The sequence below is a fragment of the Nannobrachium achirus genome (assembly GCF_963921795.1).
Source record: "Nannobrachium achirus genome assembly, chromosome: 14".
In the NCBI taxonomy this organism is placed as follows: domain Eukaryota; kingdom Metazoa; phylum Chordata; class Actinopteri; order Myctophiformes; family Myctophidae; genus Nannobrachium; species Nannobrachium achirus.
In genome coordinates this window covers 45,951,234-45,968,996 of record NC_137821.1, presented here as the reverse complement: position 1 = coordinate 45,968,996, position 17,763 = coordinate 45,951,234, and the positions used below count along the sequence as shown (strand labels likewise).

The window sequence follows — 17,763 nt, the reverse complement described above, 5'->3', positions numbered from 1 at the left end:
TTCATAATGTTACAATGTGCAATGCTAAAAACACTATTCAATCGTTAATTGCAATTATTTGTGTGACAATTAAAACTGTCATGATCATGACAGCCCTATGTGTGTCTGTGTGTGTGCGCTTGTGCGTGCGCACGTCTATGTGAGTGCGTGCGTGCGTGCGTGCTGCATGTGTGTATGTTGGCCCCATTCGAGGGAATGACTGCATGATTTTCTGCAAACATAACGTCACTTCTGGAAATGAGAGAAAAAGACACAGAGAGAGAGAGAGAGAGAGAGATGGGATGGGTGGGGTGGCGGTCAAGTCTCCCCCTGCCCCCCCTCTATCTATTTATATGTCCTCTGTCTATCATTAACCTATCTATCTCTTCCACTCTCTCCCTTTCACTCTTTCTTACACCCCTCCTCCCTCTCTTTCCCCATCTCTCTCTCTCTCTCTCTCTCTCTCTCTCTCTCTCTCTCTCTCTCGGGAACAGGGGCCCGGCTATAAAGAGGTCCCTGCTCCACTCCCAGTGCCACAGCTGAGCTTGCAGGGTCTGACAGTGATCTGACAGTCAGGAGAGTGAGAGCGATAGTTCACTTAGGAGATTCCACCTCGTCCACACAGCTCTGCTTGTCTCTCCAACAGTCCTGAGACCAGTCTAAAGGTTGTGCACTGTGCAGCGATAGTCTTTGTTCTGAGACACTGAGGGCAGATCAGAGACGTCAGACAGATTGCAGGACAAACTGTCAAAGTGATAGGTGATAGTGATAGGTGTCGGTGCCTCAAAGCAAACTTGATCAGCGACTGCAGCCGATGACAAAGTTATACTTAAGACATATTGATTGATCGCCTTGATCTAAGCGCATACCTTTGCCGGTGTGACTGCTGCTAGACCAGGCCAGGCTGAAGAACAAGACATTTTGGACACTGCAGGGTTCAGGAGTCAAAGACTCGCCGTGTCTACACAGCTCCCTGGATTGGTCTGCCGTTTGGTTCAAGTCTTCAAGATGCAACAGCAAAGCTTCTCTGTGAGGAGGATGACGGTGATGGTGGCTCTCAGCCTGCTCATTGTGATGGCAGCTCAACAGGTGAGTTGACTCTAGTTGATTCTGACTTCTGTTTTTGCACACACCACATCATTATGTTCTGTACTTGGGTCTGAACCATGATTTATGTTCCGTCATGTACTCTCTCAACCTAGAAACGACCATTATTCATATTTCATTGCAGTGATAAAGATCGAAACATATGAAACTAGAAAGAATACACGCTAAAAAAATCGGCTTGTAATTGTATGACCAAGTCATAGAATAGCGGTGCAAATATTTGTGTTGTCCCATTATACGGTATGTCTGTATTTTAATGCTCCAAAACTGCAAAACAGATGGCTGTCGCACTGTACTGTACAAGTTGATTGTGTTAAAATCAGTGTTAATTTAACTCTGAGAGTGAACATAGACTCATAGATGGGTGCCTGCAGGCTCAGCTCATTAGTCCCCGTACCATTAGTGAACACAGAGGACCCAGGTTCAAGTCCAAGCCCATATTGTCTAGCATGTCACATTATCTCTGCTCTTTGTTCCCTGTCTCTCTACTCTCGCCTGTCTGAAATGAAGTGTAAAACGCTCTCTAAGTGAGACAAAATACAGTATATCGTCGTTGTCGGTTGAAAACCTTGTATGTCCAAAACCGTTCTTTTTGCATTTATCATTTTAAAAATGATTTAAACTAGTGAAAACAGCCGATCTACCAAGCACACAACGCCTCGCGGTGCGAGGCGTTGTGTGCTTGTAGATCTGCTGTTTTCACTTCTTTTGTGCGTCGGCCTTGTATGATGAAGCAGGGCTTTACTTTGCGAAAGAACGTACAAATTTGAAACTTGGAGATACGAGGTTTCCGCCCGACAACGACGATATTTAAATTCTCCTCGTATACAGAGCATACAAATTGGAACATTAAATACGCTTGATAAAAAACTACAATGCGTTCTAGCAAAGTCATGGTGAGGAATAGAAGCTTGACACACACACAAAAACTGTGTACAGTGTACTCTTCACATCTGAAGGTTAAAACTAACTAATATTCTGAGCAATATTGTGATATCCACTGTTTTGATCTTGTGTTTCACTGAGGTCTGATAGTTTACTTATTTTGTTGGTCAGTCTTTTTAGAACAGACAGAGGGAGCAGAGGACATTATAGTGTCTGTCATCATCTATGCCTGTCTTACTCTTACTTACTTACTTACTTACTACTTACTTCTATGTCATCCATATACTGATTATGTTTGTAACATATATAAATTTGCGTTCCAGGTGTGTGCGGCTCCAGTCCAGTCTCTTGACGCGGTCCAGTCCAGTTCCCAGCAGGCTGCCGGACCGGCGGCGGAGCGGAGTCTTCACACCCCGAGGAGAGTGGCTCGCATGACAGCTCTGTGGAGGATCATGACCAAGCCGGTGGGGGCCTACTGCAAGGAAAACATGGAGTGCTCCACTGGTCTCTGCAGGTAACTGGAATACTTGCTATGCAATATATATCGTCGTCACTGTCAGGTAGAAACCTGTTATCTCCAAGTTTCAAATTTGCTTTTTATTTTTTGTAAAGTGAAGCCCTGCTTCATCATACAAGACTGTCGCACAAAACTAGTGAAATAGCAGATCTACAAGGACACAACGCCTCGCACCGCGAGGCGTTGTGTGATTGTAGATCGGCTATTTTCACTAGTTTAAATAATTTGTAAAATGACGGTTTTGGACATACTGTACATGGTTTTCACCTGACAACAACGATATATAAAATCCAATGTGATACTTCCTACCTTATAGTGCAAGTTTCAAGTTGGTAGGCTTCGGCAAAGTTTGTTTATGTCGATACGGGCCGATATATATGTCAGAATACCTGCAGATTCTGAATTGAAATGCTGGGCATGTCAAATGAACATGTACTGCACAGTATGTATAAATATTATTTCATATTTTGTACACGTGGCTATACTTCAGCCTTTTGTTGGAAAATTGTGCGTTTAACAAACACAAAAATAACTAGAAATACTGTTCCTACGAAACAGTGTGGGCTCGCATGTAACACCATGTATAGGCACGAAGATCTACCCTTTGGCTCGTTGGTACCTCAATTGCAAGTATGGTTGCCAACGTGACTATATTCTGCAGCGTGCTAACTGTCATGTGAAGCTCAACCAATACTCCAGCTACCACCACTCCCAGATGTTTTTCCGCACCTCAATTGCACCTCATTGGCTGAGGGCCCTGCCTTTGTACTGTCTGCGACGCAACTCGGTATATGAATAATGAAGATAACATAGTGTTCTCGCCTTTCAGGCGAGCTCACAACTATAGGAAAAAACTAATCTCTCCTCTCCTCTCCTCTCCTCTCCTCTCCTCAGGAATGGATTCTGCCGGTCCGCCTTAGAACCAGCAAAGTCCTAGATTGAGAGAGAGAGAGAGAGAGAGAGATACCCATGGCTACGATGACAGGGGTTTACATGCACATTGATATTCTTCGGAATAATTCTTCAGGACAATCAGTATTAATCATACATGTATCATATAACGTATGAGTTGATTTGTAAACACCATTATCCTATATACACGTCCCAGGATAAACTCATATGCTCAAAGTTAATCCTCTGTATGCTGGCTAATATAACGTATATAGGAATATAGACAATATATTGAATGAGGAAATTAAGTTGAACGTGATAGGCTATAGAAAGCACACACCACTTATTCCTTGTTTGCTGTTAAGTATACCAGGAGAAGAGCTAATGTCCAGGATTCTCAGCAGCGTTTATGGAGTTATTCTCCTCCTCTGAGTAAAAGTCAACACCAGGACTTCACCAAAGACAACTTCAGGGATTTCAGCTGCACCAAAGAATCTCTGTGGGTCGCCATCTGTCTTGTCGCCTACGGCACTGTTTCTCAAACTTTTACATTTCAAGGTTTCCCCTTAACTCTGACAGTATACAAATGGAACCAAATGGACCTGTTAGGGTCCATTTGGTTCCATTTGTATACTGTTAGAGTTACAGACTTGTATGGGTCAATTTAGACCCCCATAAAGGAACCCACAACGTCCCTGGAATCCACTTCGAGAACCAATGGCCTACGGTTCCGAAAAGAAACACTACAGATTACAGATCTGGGTACTTTCTTTTTTACTTTATTTTATTTCCCCCAAGATCTCTTTTTTTGTAATATTTTCTTTTTTACAATAGAATCAAAAAAGGTGCAAGCTAATCACAAAGGTGCCTCAGGAGATACTTCCTGTTAAAATCTAAACTAGAGATTCTCCAACAAAAGCTATTCATTTAATACAACATGTTTTGATGCAAAACTAGAACTGAACATGTTCAGTATTACGAAGAGAAATACTTGAATTATTATATGAATGAGTTTTTATTTTACTTTCTGAGCCAAAAGCTGTAGCTGACATTGTTGACAATTCTGTCTAGCTAATGTGCCCTTGAACCTTAGCCCACAATAGATAGTGTATAGAATAAGTAGGTTATTTAAACTTCCTGAGGTTTATCTAAGATACATTTTACATTGTTGGTTCAAGCAGGCTAGATCACGTTTTAGACTCAACAAACAAGTTCGGCTCCAAAAGGCTAAATTATGATCCCATCTTGAAATGCCATGTCTGTTAGAGAATTCTAAAGGTGGCTCACAATGCCAAGCTGCAGCATACTGTAACCCACAATGATCTCTTGAAGTTTTTCTGAAAACTTAGGTCAGGATTTAGAACGTATTTTAGAAGGTTAAAGACCCTTTTTATATAATCGTAATCATATTCTTATTATAATTTTCCCCTAACTGTTCCCCTTCCCCTGACTTTGAGGCTTATATAACCTTTAGACTTTGTTTTATCTTCTACTGTATTCGATACTTTGTCAGTTAATGGTGTCAGAAAGTGGGAGAAGGTTCAGTGTACGTTGTGGATTGCAGACTTGTTAAAGGTCGCTTCATGTCATTTACGCTATCACTATGACCGGCACGTGTACCAGATATACTGTATGTTATCAGTGGACCAAGGACATAACTAAACCACTTCCTTTCTTGCTGAGCTATTTCTGTAATTACAATCTAAAATATGAACCCTTGTTAAAAAAACAAAGTTGTCCTTTAAATTGACACAGCTGGAGAGATCTATTGTCTCATGGTTAAACAGAAACAAAGAAAGCAAGCTGTTTTTGGAGGTAAAAGTACGTATGAATTGAAAATGCTACGGTTTAGAACATTTAATAAGAGGCACTGAATTTAAGACAGTAGTGTGTAAGTTTGCGTTGTGAAAGAACAGCCTGTCTTTGGACATTGGCATGCTCTGTGACCATGGTTGGGCTGGTGCTCTGATCCCAGTGGGAACATTCAAAAAGGACCAAGGGTTCAGGAACAGAAAATAGATAAATAATGTTGTTGTTTGTTTAACCCTTAAGTTCTGTTCGGGTCATTTTGGCCCGTTTTACATTTTCATTTGAAAAAAAAAGGTAGAAGTTAAAATTTTTTCCACCTGAAACTCACTGGCCTTAAAGATTCTTCTGAGATGAACGTGTAGAAAAAATATTTTTGCACTACACCCATGCTACACCCCCCTCATATTTTTTGAACCTTAAGTGCTGTTCGGGTCATTTTGACCCGGAAGCACATAATTATGCACAGAAATACACAGTATTGTGCCAAAACACAGACACACAGCCCCCCCCTTCTAACACCCCCCTTCCGAAGCCCCCCTGTCTGATTTTAATTTTTTCCTATAAGCATGAGCAATATTGCCCAGTATTAAATAAAGTAGTTTTTTTTTACATGAATTCCAGCTAAATCAGTAAAAACGCCTAGCTCGTTCAGTGTTTAATATGATATAGCAAAGCAGAAATGCAAAAATTTACCATATATATCATATGAATTGTTTGGTATTGAGTCAAAGTCAATGTATCATGATTATTTGTTAAGTTAAATTTTATATTAGTGTTGTTTTTTTTAAACCAAATATCCCCCGGGTCAAAATGACCCGAACAGAACGAAGGTGTAGTGAATCTGAACAGAACTTAAGGGTTAGGGTAAAAGGTAATAGAAAGGCTGGTAAACTAGAGAAAGAGAGAGAGAGAGATGGAGCAGAGGTTACACATTTTAAGATGTTGCTCAGGCATCCATCGTTGCTTTTTTTATTTTGTTTTATTTATTTAGTTATTCTTTGGAGGGGGATTTATTTTCAAATTTGAAGGGATTGTAAATGTACAATTGCCCCCATTGAATTTACGTTCCTTTAACTAAAAAAGACTTGTTTTCTTTAGTTTGTTTTATTTAAAATAGATAGAATACACATTTGACATTGTTTTCCACCTTTGGTGTATGCCTATTCTGTATCAATTTTGACTTGCTGTAGAGTGTAGCTCTATTTTTATGTACTTATTTTTTGTTTTCTTGATGAGTTATGTTAAAAATTGTTTAATCGCTTTGACTGGATTTTCTTATATTTTACAGCATATAGGGTTCCCAGATGCAATATACATTTATCCTGCTCAGACAGACACTTTCATAACCTGAACTTTGGTACGAGACATCATTTAGGTTACATACACTCTGAGTGTATCTGTGGAATGTTTGAGTAGGATTGCACTTTTTAAGTCCAGACTATCTTTGTACTGTGTATCTATCATATCTTTGTACTGTGCTACTCTCCCATAGCAGTGGTCATGGGAGAAATGTCTACGTTAATAAAATAATGGGGGAAATGCCATGCATGAGTGTGTGAGAGAGTTTGTAAGTGACTGATAGATGTTCTGAAAACAGTACACATCACAAAGAGCATTTGTTCAATATTCAAGTGTTTTACTATTTCTCAATTCTTTACAAATTCTTTGGTTTCAGTTCCTCAGTATTGTAGCAGTAATGGAAACAATAACAAAGAGATCATTAAGAATAGGTACAGGTAATGCATAGCTCAGTATTGTGCATCAACCACAACACAATTTGAGGTGATTGAAGCCACTGTGTGCATATCCTACTTGGTGCAGGGATGCATTTAGTGTATCTATCCAAAGCACTTTACAATGTGCATTACATGCACGCACGCATGCATGCATGCACGCATGTATACATTTTGAACTTGTGAAATGGCACATCCTGCACAATGAGTAGGCCTACTTTTACTTTACTACTGTTAAGGCCTCTCCATACTTTGACCGAAATGTTCGGCGAGTTGGACTTTCCGACTTGCACATTTCCGAACTCTCATTCGGTCTAATGCTTTTCAGAAGTCGCGAGTGAAGTCATTTTGTAGTTGAACCTTACCTTTTGACGGAAACGGCGGTTTCGGTCATGGTATGGACAGGCCTTTATTTTAAGTATATTTTGATGAAGGTACATTTGTACTTTGACTCGAGTACATTTTGAATACTTCTGCTTGTAACATTGTGTGCTTTTATATCTGCTAGCTTCAAAAGGTGTTTTTTCTACATTTTACCGTATATGATAACTTGTGAAATGCAACATTCTGCACACTATAATGAGTACTTTTACTTTTGGTAATTTATACCAATACTTTTGTACTTTTACTCAAGCAAATTTTGAATACCAGACTACGCACATTGTGGTATTGAAAAACTTTTACTCAAGTAAAATAAATAATGGGCCACTGCACAGACCTCATCACCAGTATGGAATTCTATTCAGCCAGGGACGTGCAGAGAATGTTAGAGGCATTGGCTGACATTTCTAAAAAGGCCATTGGTGGAAATATCGAAAATTAGCAGACCTCCAAGCTCATAACGCGTCGCGTTGCGATGCGTTGTGAGCTTGGAGGTTGGCTATTTTTGGTGTGTGATACCACACTGAACTAAGCATAATCAAGTCAATACTGGAGATGTGGCTTAACGGCTTGGATTTCTACACAGAGAGGGCAATTCTTTCAACATAAGATACTGCATTCAAGTTCAGGAGAGTTTGGACAAGGCAATTCTCTTGAATGCTGCCTTCAGGTATAGCATGGAAAGAGGGCATTTGCATTTCTTTCACCATAGTAAAAACTGCATTTATGGTCTGGAAAGGACACTTTTTACAGACGGATAAAATGGCAGAGGCTCTTGCCCCCTTTCATGGCTATGTGTACACGTGCCTGAATTCATCCCTATGTGAGTCTGTGACACAGCATTTCTAAGTTCAACAGTGTCTGGCGTCTGGCATCCATTTTTTCCCCTAACGACAGGGGGGGGTCAGCCAAGTAGGTGACGCGAGGGATTAGTCACAGGCCCTGTGGACCTACAAATCACAGTTAGACTGCGAGAATTATGGCTCTCCTGACAGCTTTTGCGACATCTTATGGAATGTGTTGAATCAGCACAAATGGGAGTGTTGTACATGTGTGCGCGTCAATGTGTGCACGTGCCAATGGTTCAAATGCTTATACCGGTACATGCGCTGGTACGTGCAGGATTCTGCTGACTGACTGCACATTTTGTGGAGTCATCTATAGCGTCTGGCCTAAGAAAACAAGCTGTCTGACGTTCAGATAGATCTAGAACTTCGAAGATCCCTTACAGCTGTGACTATTGAATATTTTGCTAGCGATTATTATATTAATTACTTTTTCAAATAGTCGAATAATCAAGAGGCATTTAAAACAAATAATCAACTAAATAATCTAAATCACATGATTTTGTAACCAATTTATCACCCAGTGCCAATTGCCTAAGCTGTAATCCTGGGCGCTGCTCTCCCTCTGCCAACCTGGGCAGAGCCCCGAACTGAGCTCATGCTTCCTTCAATGTTTTATGTACCCTGGGATAGGAAACCGCAGTCTGGGAGCGTGAAACTACCCTTACTTTTTGGGTGCAATTTCGGGAAAAGTGTTTTCTAACTCAACGTGGAGGCGTTCCGAACCAGCCCTGGGATACCTTTATATGACCTCGTCTCGGAGCACAAGAGTATGAAGCGACGGGTGAGGTTCTATATGGGGCTACTCCGGCCTCAGCCAGACAGGGCAGTAAAAGGAGCAGAGCCACCTTCATTGTGAAGCCCCCAGACTATATGAAGACTTTGAAGTAGATAATTATATCTGTAGACAAAGCACAGACCCATTTTCACCCGGATGCGTAGCATGAGCGAGCAATGCTCAAAATCATCTCCGTTCAATTCCCCTCACTACCCCCATCTCCCGCGTATTTACATTTCTATCGTATCCTTCATCTGGCTTGGCCTTTCTCTGAAGGCCCATGTTTGCATGGTTTCTGCCAACACAGTCACAGACAGGGACGTGCTGGCCATTGGGAAAAGCGGGACAACTCCCAAACGGCCGGTTCATTCCCGGCCGGTCCAGGCCGGCCGTTCGGAAAAAAATTTAAATAAAATGTCGGCCTTCGTTACATTTTGGGGGCTGTGCAGCCAACAAAGTAAATCGTCACTGTCGGGCAGAAACCTCGTATCTATAAGTTTCAAATTTATAATGTTTTTTCGCAAAGCAAAGCCCTGCTTCACCATACAAGGCCGTTGCACAAAAGTAGTGAAAACAGCAGATCTACAAGCACACGTTGTGTGCTTGTAGATCGGCTGTTTTCACTAATTTAAATAATTTTTAAAATGATAAATACAAAACAAACGGTTTTGGACATTTCCACCCAACAACGACAAAATATAAAAAAAATAAATAAAAAATAGGGCCTCTCCAACTCTTTTTCCCGGGCTGAATCAGGGGCCCAGCATGTCCCTGGTCACTGACCCTGACATTGATTGGTTCGTTCAGGGGAGAGTGACAGATATATTCTGTCCTACAAAGCCGAAGTACAGTCACTTATTTATTTGGTCAAATTAGCTTTCGTGATTTTTGGGTGGATAAACAAGCACCTCAAGAAGAACAGATATACCAGTAAGACGCCCCTAAGGGCGAGAAGCGACCCTAAAGGGCAAGGTCGCGGTCGTGGGTACTGCACTTAGCTGTGCTGACGAGCAAGCAGGAAATCTGACAAAATATTCACTTTACACACATGCCAACTGCCAAGATGTAGCCATACAGTACTCTTCTTTCAGACAATGTGACTACCAAACCAAAGCACAGAGACATAGGCCTACAGAATGTGATTTACTGCCCACTGAGTGACATGAGTTCCAATCAACACAAGGCATCATGCTTGATGTTGCAGAAGCAGAAACCTATGTAATTGAAAAGGTAATCAATAGAACAATCACTAACAAAATATTTGAAGAGTCGCAGCTGTAACGGATAGGCCTATTTGAAGTTGTCGTGTAGATCGATGTGAAAGTCAGTGAGCCTCTTTTCTCAGATCAGACGCTATATACAAAATGTGTAGTCAGCAGAATGTTGTGTGTGCTTGTGTGTGTGTGTGACTGTTGCACCCATGGCAGATAAACCAAACACGATGCACACATTATTAACCTATATTAATGTATGTGCACATATAGACCCACTACAATGCACAGGCATGGATGGCTACAGTATGTGAACGAGGCATTGATTGATTGATTGATTGATTACTTTATTAACACAGGAAAAGTCAGTTCAATACAAGGTCTGCTGAGAGGATTTAAATGTAAGAAAGTCTATGGCTTGTTTCCATTGGTGGTCCCCTCTTTTGTACTCAATTCATCGAAGCATTTAATGACAGACAAATATACACTACTAGTATGCAAGAAAATCATATGAACGGTTAGAAATCTCCTCACGAATGTACGTGTCATCACACAGAAATCCACACATAAAATAAAAAAAAGAAAGCACACAGAACCACTTCTGGCACGCAACCAAGTACAGTTTGTATAGAGAGAGGTATGTGCAGATGTCATGGTTGGAAGCAGGGACGTGCTGGCCATTGGGGAAAGCGGGACAACTCCCGAACAGCTAGTTCATTCCTGGCCGGTCCAGGCCATTAGGAAAAAAAAAAAAAAAAAAATGTTGGCCTTCGTTCCATTTCTGGGGCTGGGCGGCCAACAAAGTAAATCGTCACTGTCGGGCAGAAACTGCAAGTTTCAAATGTGTAGATTTTTTCGCAAAGCAAAGCCCTGCTTCATCATACAAGGCCGTCGCACAAAAGTAGTGAAAACAGCAGATTCGCGAGGCGTTGTGTGCTTGTAGATCGGCTGTTTTCACTAGTTTAGATCATTTTTAAAATGATTATACGAAACAAACGGTTTTGGACATACAAGGTTTCCACCCGACAACGATGAAATATAACTCATGTACAGTAATTGGCCCACTGGCTTGTCACTTGTCATGATCTGAAATGGCAAATCTTTGAGTAGCAGCAGTGCTATAGAGAGAGATTTCTATCTATAGCGCGCAATGAGGGCCTCTCCAACTCTTTTTCCCAGGCTGAATCAGGGGCCCAGCATGTCCCTGGTTGCAAGGCAGATGGTTTCCAATGTGTGATGACATCAGGAGTTTGGCAAATCAATCATCTTACTCAGCAATGTCAAACACGAACACTGCACATGAAAGCCATACTCTACCAAAGTATCAGTAATTATATTTAGAGCTGCAACTGTACTTTTTTTTTTTTACTTAAAGGGATATTTCACTTTCAAAAAAACTTTTGGTCATTTTATCGTCTAATCAGGCTTTTATGAACACCCTGGACAGTTTTTAATTTGCTTGATTCAATATTTAGATATTTGATGTAAATGTTACCAGGCCCTCCTCCTCTAGGGCTTCTCCCCATACACACCCATTGTAACTCCATTTTAACCATGATAGATTGATTAAAAACACCCATTATTTTTTCTGATGACTCATACTGCCTTCCTAATATGTGAGCAGGCTGTGTCTTTTCAATAACTTTTTTCATTGATTTTGAATAATTTTTTATTGTATTTCATTTTTTTAATTTTCCAAAAATAATTATTACAAATGAAAAAGGTTATTGAAAAAAAGCCTGCTCACATATTAGGAGGGTAGTATGAGTCACCAGAATAAATAATAGGTGTCTTTAATGAATCCATCATGGTTAAAATGGAGTTTGAAGTTACAATGGGTGTGTATGGGGAGAGGCCCTGGGCCTGGCGGGCCTGGTAACATTTACATCAAATATCTAAATATTGAATCAAGCAAATTAAAAACTGTTCAGGGTGTTCATAAAAGCCTGATTAGACGATAAAATGACCAAAAGTTTTTTTGAAAGTGAAATATCCCTTTAAGTAAAAGTATCAATACTGCATTGCAATACAGAAATCCGGAATTCAAAATGTACTTGAGTAAAAGTAGCCTACAAAGGTATTGGCACCAAAATGTACTTAAATGTACTCTCTTTGCTAAGGGTCCATCCTTGGCCTGAAAAACGTTGAATACCCCTTTAATTTTGTGTTATTATTATTATTTGTGGATCATTTGCTGATAAAGACTTTGTGAATGTGTATGGAGACAGAATGGCAAATAAACACCTTTTGTTCTAAGAAAATAAAAACAAAATATTAAAAGAGGATAATGTACAATGCATAAAGTACTAATATAGTAATAAAAATGTATAATAATAATAGATACATAAAAAACAGTTAATACTTTTTGTATTAAAATAATAATTGGTTGACACAAAAGCCCTACTTGTGTCATGGCACACCAGTTTGAGAACCGCTGATCGATCCTGGTTGTCAAACAGCTGTTGGTAGGGTTTTATGATTTTTTTTAGGAATTCAAATCCCAAAGGCTTCAACCCCAGATTTGTGCAACTGGAGACATGGTCAGTTCAAAACATTCTAGTGACCTTCTGCCAACTTGACATTGTGTTGGAATGCACATTATTATGACAGTTGTTATTGCTCTGATAGCCTTTGCCTCTCAGTGATATTTTGTTCCATGAGTCCAAAACAAAAGAACCGTCCCTTTTCAAGGATATAAACCAATAACCTGATAGTCTGCATAGAGTAGACACATTTGAAGTTTTTTTTGTGTCAGAAAATGATACAAACATAGACCACAACATATATAAAATAAAATAACTCACACAAAGTGTATGTATACATACACTTTGTGTGAGTTATTTTATTTTATCAATGTGTAGGGACTAGGGACAGACAGACAGAGGTCCACAGTTAATGTTTAAGCATTTGGCTCCACTCTGTGGATAGATAGGGTAGTGGCAACCTACAATAGGCATACATGATGGTGGTGCGTGTATCAAAACAGCATCCCGGTTCCAACAATGGACCAAGGGCGGAGTGCTTGTTTTTGGTGGAGATGACGGAGCGCGCCGTCTCAGGCGAATATGAGCCACGTGAGACACCGCCGAGCGAGCGGTAGCGAGCGAGTCGCCGTGTCGAGCGTTGCGACGGTCGCATGAGCCGACTCAGTGCCGTTACAGAGTTATGTGCCGTTATGGACAGAATAGTAAATCTTCAGCCCCCCGAATTTCGGCACCTCTGCGCGGTCCAGGGGAACACAATGGAGCGCTCCCTACCTCCGGTTCAGCCAATCACAAGCTTCCACTGCTGGAATCGGGATGCAGTTTTGATACACGCCGTAGGAGACAGTGTCACATAAATTAGAAGGCTTGTGATTGGCTGGAGCGGACCCGACACAGGCAAACAGATGGTGTCCCAGCACCCCCAGCAGCCAGTCATTGCAATTTTTTTCATTTTCATTTTTTCATTTCATTTGAAAGCTGGGGATCATAGCTACAAAATGATATATTGGTTGTGGAGATTGACCCAACAGTTTTGAAGATATGGCTTATAGAATGATGCCATGCTGAAATAGGACTTTTGAGATATTCAAGTTTTAAATAAATTTCTAACCTGCAATGACCTGACTCCGCCACATGGGGAGCAATCTTCAATTCAATCTTCAATTCAAAGAAGCTTTATTGGCATGAGAACACAAACGTTTACACAGTGGTGGAAAAAGTACCAACATTTTATAATTAAGTAAAAGTATCAATTCTGCAATGTAGAATCACTCTGTTACAAGTAAAAGTCCAGAATTAAAAATGTACTTGAGTAAAAGTACAAAAGTATTGGTATCCAAATGTACTTAAAGTACCAAAAGTAAAAGTGCTTAGTGAAGGCTCACAGATGTCACCATAGGGTACGCTCCAGCAGAATGTCCCGTAATGATCGTATTATTTAATGAGGAGCATTTTAATCCGATCGGTCGTCGTTTCCTTAAAAAGGTATTAATGTATCTAAGTGCAGTACACCTCGCAACCGATGGGGTCGCATGGCTGAAAAACAACAGAAAATGGCATCTGATCGGATTAAAATGCAGTTTATTAAACAATACGAAAGATACGGGTAATTCTGCTTGAGCGTACCATACTGTGACATCTGTGAGACTTCAGTAAGCACGTTATCTTTGAAATATGAAGGTTTTTGTAGACGTACATAGCAAATAGGATTAACTGCTCAACACGAGGGTGAAGCATAGGGGTTGAAGTGAATTTATTACGTGCGCAACAGGGCTAACTGTAAGCATAATCAGTGTTTGTGTAACTTCAGTCAGAAGAATTATCTGACCTGATAATAAAACACAATCTACAGGCTTAACCGCCTCGCGTTGTGAGCTTGTAGAAGAGAGCAACAATAGAGTTGGGTCACGTTTTATTTGTTTATAGCCTGCAGCTAGCGCTAGCTAACGCTAGCTAGCGTTAGCCGTTAGCCACTCATAGCCAGTCAACCAGAATAGTCTACTCTAAAGTAGGGTGACCAGACGTCCCGTTTTACCCGGGACAGTCCCGTTTTCAAGCTGCGTGTCCCGGTGTCCCGACAAATATCTCTAAAACACTGATATGTCCCGCTTTTCAACATTCACTGCAAAATTGTCCCGGTTTTCGCCAGAATTAAAATAATAGTAGCTGTTTTCAGTGGTTGCATAGACATTTATCATATTCTTTTCATGAAAACATGCTCAACTAACCAATCAGAAAACAGGAACAAATTCATTGCGTGTCTGAATTCAACGCTGAGGCTGTTTGTCAATCACTCACTGTCTGTTTGCAACCCTGCGGTGCGTGTGTGCGTGTGCACGAACGTTAGAGAATGGGCACAACGGCACGTGCGTGCGCGGTAACGTGCGCATTGCTTTTAGGGTCCCAGTTTTAGGCAACATTGTTTTGCGTCCCGGTTTGAGTGGCTGGAAATATGGTCACCCTACTCTAAAGTCAACTTTCCGACGGCGAGTGAACGATTGCATTCCATCCATGTTTTCTTGGCTGTCAATTTATTGTCCAAAAAACAAACGCCCTGAACGTTAGAATTAGATAGTTTAGGACGACACTGATCTATTCAATGCTAAGCTAACTCAGTGACAAAGGAAGCTTCCGCACCGGAGCATACGTCACAGACGTCTCCAGGCCGCTCCAGGCAGGAACGGATCATTTCACCAGCGTAGAAGAAGAAACAGCGGAAGAACGGCGGAAGAATAATAAATAATAATACACAAAATCATACATTACGTGGTTAATAATTGTTCATTTGGAACACACGTGGCATTAAATTAATGGGAGCAATACTGTGGGTTGCATCGCTAAGTAATGGAGTCCTGATATTACCGCATTTGGCTACAAACGGCTAACAAAGGCTGGCTAGTTAGCATTTTAGCTAATATAAACTGGGAGGACTAACAGAATTATGTACCGATCTCTCACATTAATTAAAAAAAGTCTTATTTACATGCAGAGTTAAGCTCTGGCGTTTAAGTGAAATGTAGCCTAGATATTATGAGATGCTGTTGTGGCATTATCTTTTTAGAGAGCAAAACAAAAAAAAAAATCATTTTGGCTGCAGGGAATAATGACAGTCCCCGAGATGACTGGCTGCTGGGGGTGCTGGCACACAGATGGTCAAAACAGGTCCTATGACAACAGGTATAATGGGGTTTGCATTAAAGTGGTTACCGGCACTGTGTCTGCAACACAGTCAGAGACACAGACAGATACAGAGATCTCCATAATGGGCATAAAGGGACACAGACAAACAGATACAGAGATCTCCATATATGGGCATAAAATGGATGCAGACAGACAGATATCTCCATATATGAGCATAAATGGACACAGGCAAACAGATGGTCAATACTGGTCCTACAGAGATCACCATATATGGTAGGCCTGTGACGATTCACTTTTTCCCGATTCGATTCGATTTCGATTCATTGGGTGACGATTCGATTATATCACAATTAATTGCGCTTTCCTGCGATTTGCGATTCGAATCACGATTATTGCGATTTTTCCCCAAAAATTACAGCTTTTTTATATTGAAACATTTTAAAACAATTCTAAACAATATAAAACATTAAAAGTTGAATCATATACTTCAAAATCAATGCAGACAAATAAAGTCAGTCAATCTTTCTGACATTTATTTCAGCCAAAGTGCCAGTGGTACAACATTACAACATGTTCCTGGTCAAGATGCCAGAAAACACAGAACACAACAGTCATAAATAAAAGATAAAAGAAAAATCGCTGTGCTGCAGGCACCGATCGATCACAGCATGAAATCCATAAATTCTTCTAATTTGTCACTGTAGCAGCATTTATATATTTAATGATTCCTCTTACTCAACATTGACATTGTATATTAATTCAATTCAACTTTCGCTTCTAGTCCTAGGAAAATTCCTCCAAAAGGAAAAAAAGAAAAACGTTTTCCTATAAACACAGTGGCAATATTGTCTGCCCTTCATTATGTTCAAGGTTACTTGGTTATAATGGTTAATAACATATTCCTTTAAAAGCAGAATCAATAATAGGCCAAAGCCCTTAAGATTATTTTTTCTGTACACTATATTACACATTTGGGATCCTTGCTCTTGGCAGGAAATGTTTGAGAACCACTGTTCTTAAACAATATCAGACAGCAACATTTCTGTTTGACTGACATTCCCCAATTTTTTTATTTTTATAGACCCGTTTGCTCGCAAAAACAGGATCTGGCAACACCTTTCTATAGACCTGTTTGCTTGTTTCTGTGTCAGAAACTGAATGGCAACGCTTCATCCTCCTTTACAACGTTAAAGGGAATTACAAACTTTATCCTTCGATCAACAACAACTGTTGTCCATATCTACTCCAATGGCTTTGGAATTATGTTTTTTTTTGGGGGGGGGAAGTTTTACAGCAACATGACTGAGTAGTTATCTCTCATGTCGCACACAGAGAGGGAAGGAGAGAGACGTTAACTGGAGCCCGAGCCACGCACACACACACACACGCGCGCGCGCACACACACACACACACACACACACACACACACACACACACACACACACACACACACACACACACACACACACACACACACACACTCACACACTATGTCAAATTAGGGTCATTCTAAACGAGCCTCGTTAAACACCGCTGGCTGGCAATAGTGTTGAAAACGCATCGTGTTCACTTCTCTGGATTAACTTGGAGCATAACATTGTGGATTTTACTTTGAGATGACAACAGCTACAAAGGTAAAAGTAAGCTACTTATATTATGATCTATGATGAATTATTCCAGTGTCAGTGGTGTTCTGGTGTATCCAAGAGCAGAGCAGTTTTCTCTCTACTCCGTGTGCGTGTGTGTAGAGGGGAGAAACGTGGCTCACAGAGAAGTGAACTGCATGCATGCACATTGCACACACACACACACACACACAGAGAGAGAGAGAGAGAGAGAGAGAGGGAGGGAGAGAGAGAGAGAGAGAGAGAGAGAGAGAGAGAGAGAGAGAGAGAGAGAGAGAGAGAGAGAGAGAGAGAGAGAGAGAGGAGAATAACCGCTCTCCTCTGTCTTTCGCCTAAAAAAAAAAAAATCGGGAAAATCGATTCTGAACTTTGAAAATC

At 40.6% G+C, this 17,763-nt stretch overlaps 1 protein-coding gene across 2 annotated transcripts; it reads left to right on the top strand.

Annotated features, from left to right (window-relative positions):
* The first annotated feature begins 503 nt into the window (after nt 1–503).
* Nucleotides 504–6,732, top strand: LOC308298456 (uncharacterized protein). 2 transcript variants are annotated; one of them, XR_013962717.1, is made up of 4 exons: nt 504–1,068; nt 2,295–2,485; nt 3,383–5,417; nt 6,046–6,732. XR_013962717.1 is itself a non-coding variant. In XM_080742052.1 (3 exons), exons 1-3 carry the CDS (start codon nt 988–990, stop codon nt 3,423–3,425), a joined length of 315 nt encoding a protein of 104 aa, XP_080598178.1. In that variant the 5' UTR covers nt 504–987; the 3' UTR covers nt 3,426–6,732. The 2 variants fall into 2 exon arrangements, 1 of the variants encoding a protein (XP_080598178.1); XM_080742052.1 differs by having other exon boundaries at nt 3,383–6,732.
* The last annotated feature ends 11,031 nt before the right edge of the window (nt 6,733–17,763 follow it).